The sequence below is a fragment of the Anarrhichthys ocellatus genome, unplaced genomic scaffold, assembly GCF_004355925.1.
Source record: "Anarrhichthys ocellatus isolate YVR2014 unplaced genomic scaffold, GSC_Weel_1.0 scaffold167, whole genome shotgun sequence".
Lineage (NCBI taxonomy): Eukaryota > Metazoa > Chordata > Actinopteri > Perciformes > Anarhichadidae > Anarrhichthys > Anarrhichthys ocellatus.
This window is the reverse complement of record NW_022280197.1, coordinates 39,241-40,414: the sequence shown is the minus strand read 5'-3', so window position 1 is coordinate 40,414 and position 1,174 is coordinate 39,241. Positions and strand designations below refer to the sequence as shown.

Below are 1,174 nucleotides of genomic sequence, written 5' to 3'. Positions count from 1 at the left end.
CCCCCCCCCCCCTCTCCCATCAGGTAAAATGGTTGACATGGCAGAAGAAGTAACGTGTTTTTCTGGGAGCAACAAAAGTAGTAACTCTGAGGTCCAATCACTGAGCTCCTTCCAGTCTGACTCCTGTGATGATAATGGTAAGACACACACTTTGCACCTGCAGCAAGAGTGGTTCAGGGTTCTCAGAATACCCCAGTTTCTTGGTGTTTCTCTTCTTTTGAATGTGGTTATTTTGAAATGCTTTGTCTGCTAGTTTATTTGGTTCCACTGGGTGTCTCTCTCTTCTGTTGCCAATTATACTCATTAGTATCCATGCAAAACCTGTGTTATCCTTAAGACTGCATTGTGATACATTTGTGAGAAAACAATGAATATCTGGAGTAGAGATTGCAGCATTTAAATTCTATAATGGATTTTACAGGGAGCCAGTGCAGAGAAGCTAATATAATGATATATATAATATGATCTGTTTTCTTAGTCTTGGTTAGTACACATGCTGCTGTCCCTCGGGTTCCTGTTTAAAGATAAATTGGTATCGTTTGAGGGCAGGAGATTATTAATCTTGTCTCTAATAATTTAAATCATTGAAGAAGTTCATGAAGTCATTACTACTGACGTCTATAGGAATACTCGGCTCAACAGAGCTGTGACTCTCTGTCAGTCTGGCTACAGTGCTGAAGAGAAACCTGGGGTTGTTCTTATTTGTCTCTATTAATGATGAGTAGTAGGCTGCTCTGGCATTACGAAGGGCCTTCTTATATGTTTATACTATACATATAATACCTCGCCAGACTTAGGCTCATCCATACTACGTTTTCATTTGAAAATGATCTCCGTCCACACGGCGTTTCAGCATCGTTTTCGAAATGATCTCCGTCCAGACTAACACGGCTGAAAATGATGGAAAATGATGAACACTGGGCATGCGTGATGGTGCCGGTGTAGACAGGAAGTAGATTGGTTGCTTAGTTAAATTAATACGACAGAGTAATAAAGTAGTCTTTTAAAGGTTGTGTTTGATACTTAAGATCTTCTCTAAAATCTTCCTCTATAAACTCAGACACATTTTGTGGAAAGTTTTAGAAGTTTTATTTTTCAGACTCAGTTACAACGCTGCGGGTCTTGCGCTCTCTCTCTCTCTCTCTCTCTCTCTCTCTCTCTCTCTCTCTCTCTC

At 40.3% G+C, this 1,174-nt stretch overlaps 1 protein-coding gene across 3 annotated transcripts in view; it reads left to right on the top strand.

The window, feature by feature from the left end:
* Positions 1–23: 23 nt before the first annotated feature.
* Positions 24–1,174, top strand: part of LOC116400405 (protocadherin Fat 3-like) — a 10,014-nt gene continuing 8,863 nt past the window's right edge. For all 3 annotated transcript variants that reach the window (XM_031878218.1, XM_031878217.1, XM_031878216.1), the window contains exon 1: positions 24–137. In XM_031878218.1, coding sequence (XP_031734078.1) covers positions 29–137 — 109 coding nt within the window. In that variant the 5' untranslated portion in view covers positions 24–28. The remainder of the gene's footprint in view (positions 138–1,174) is intronic.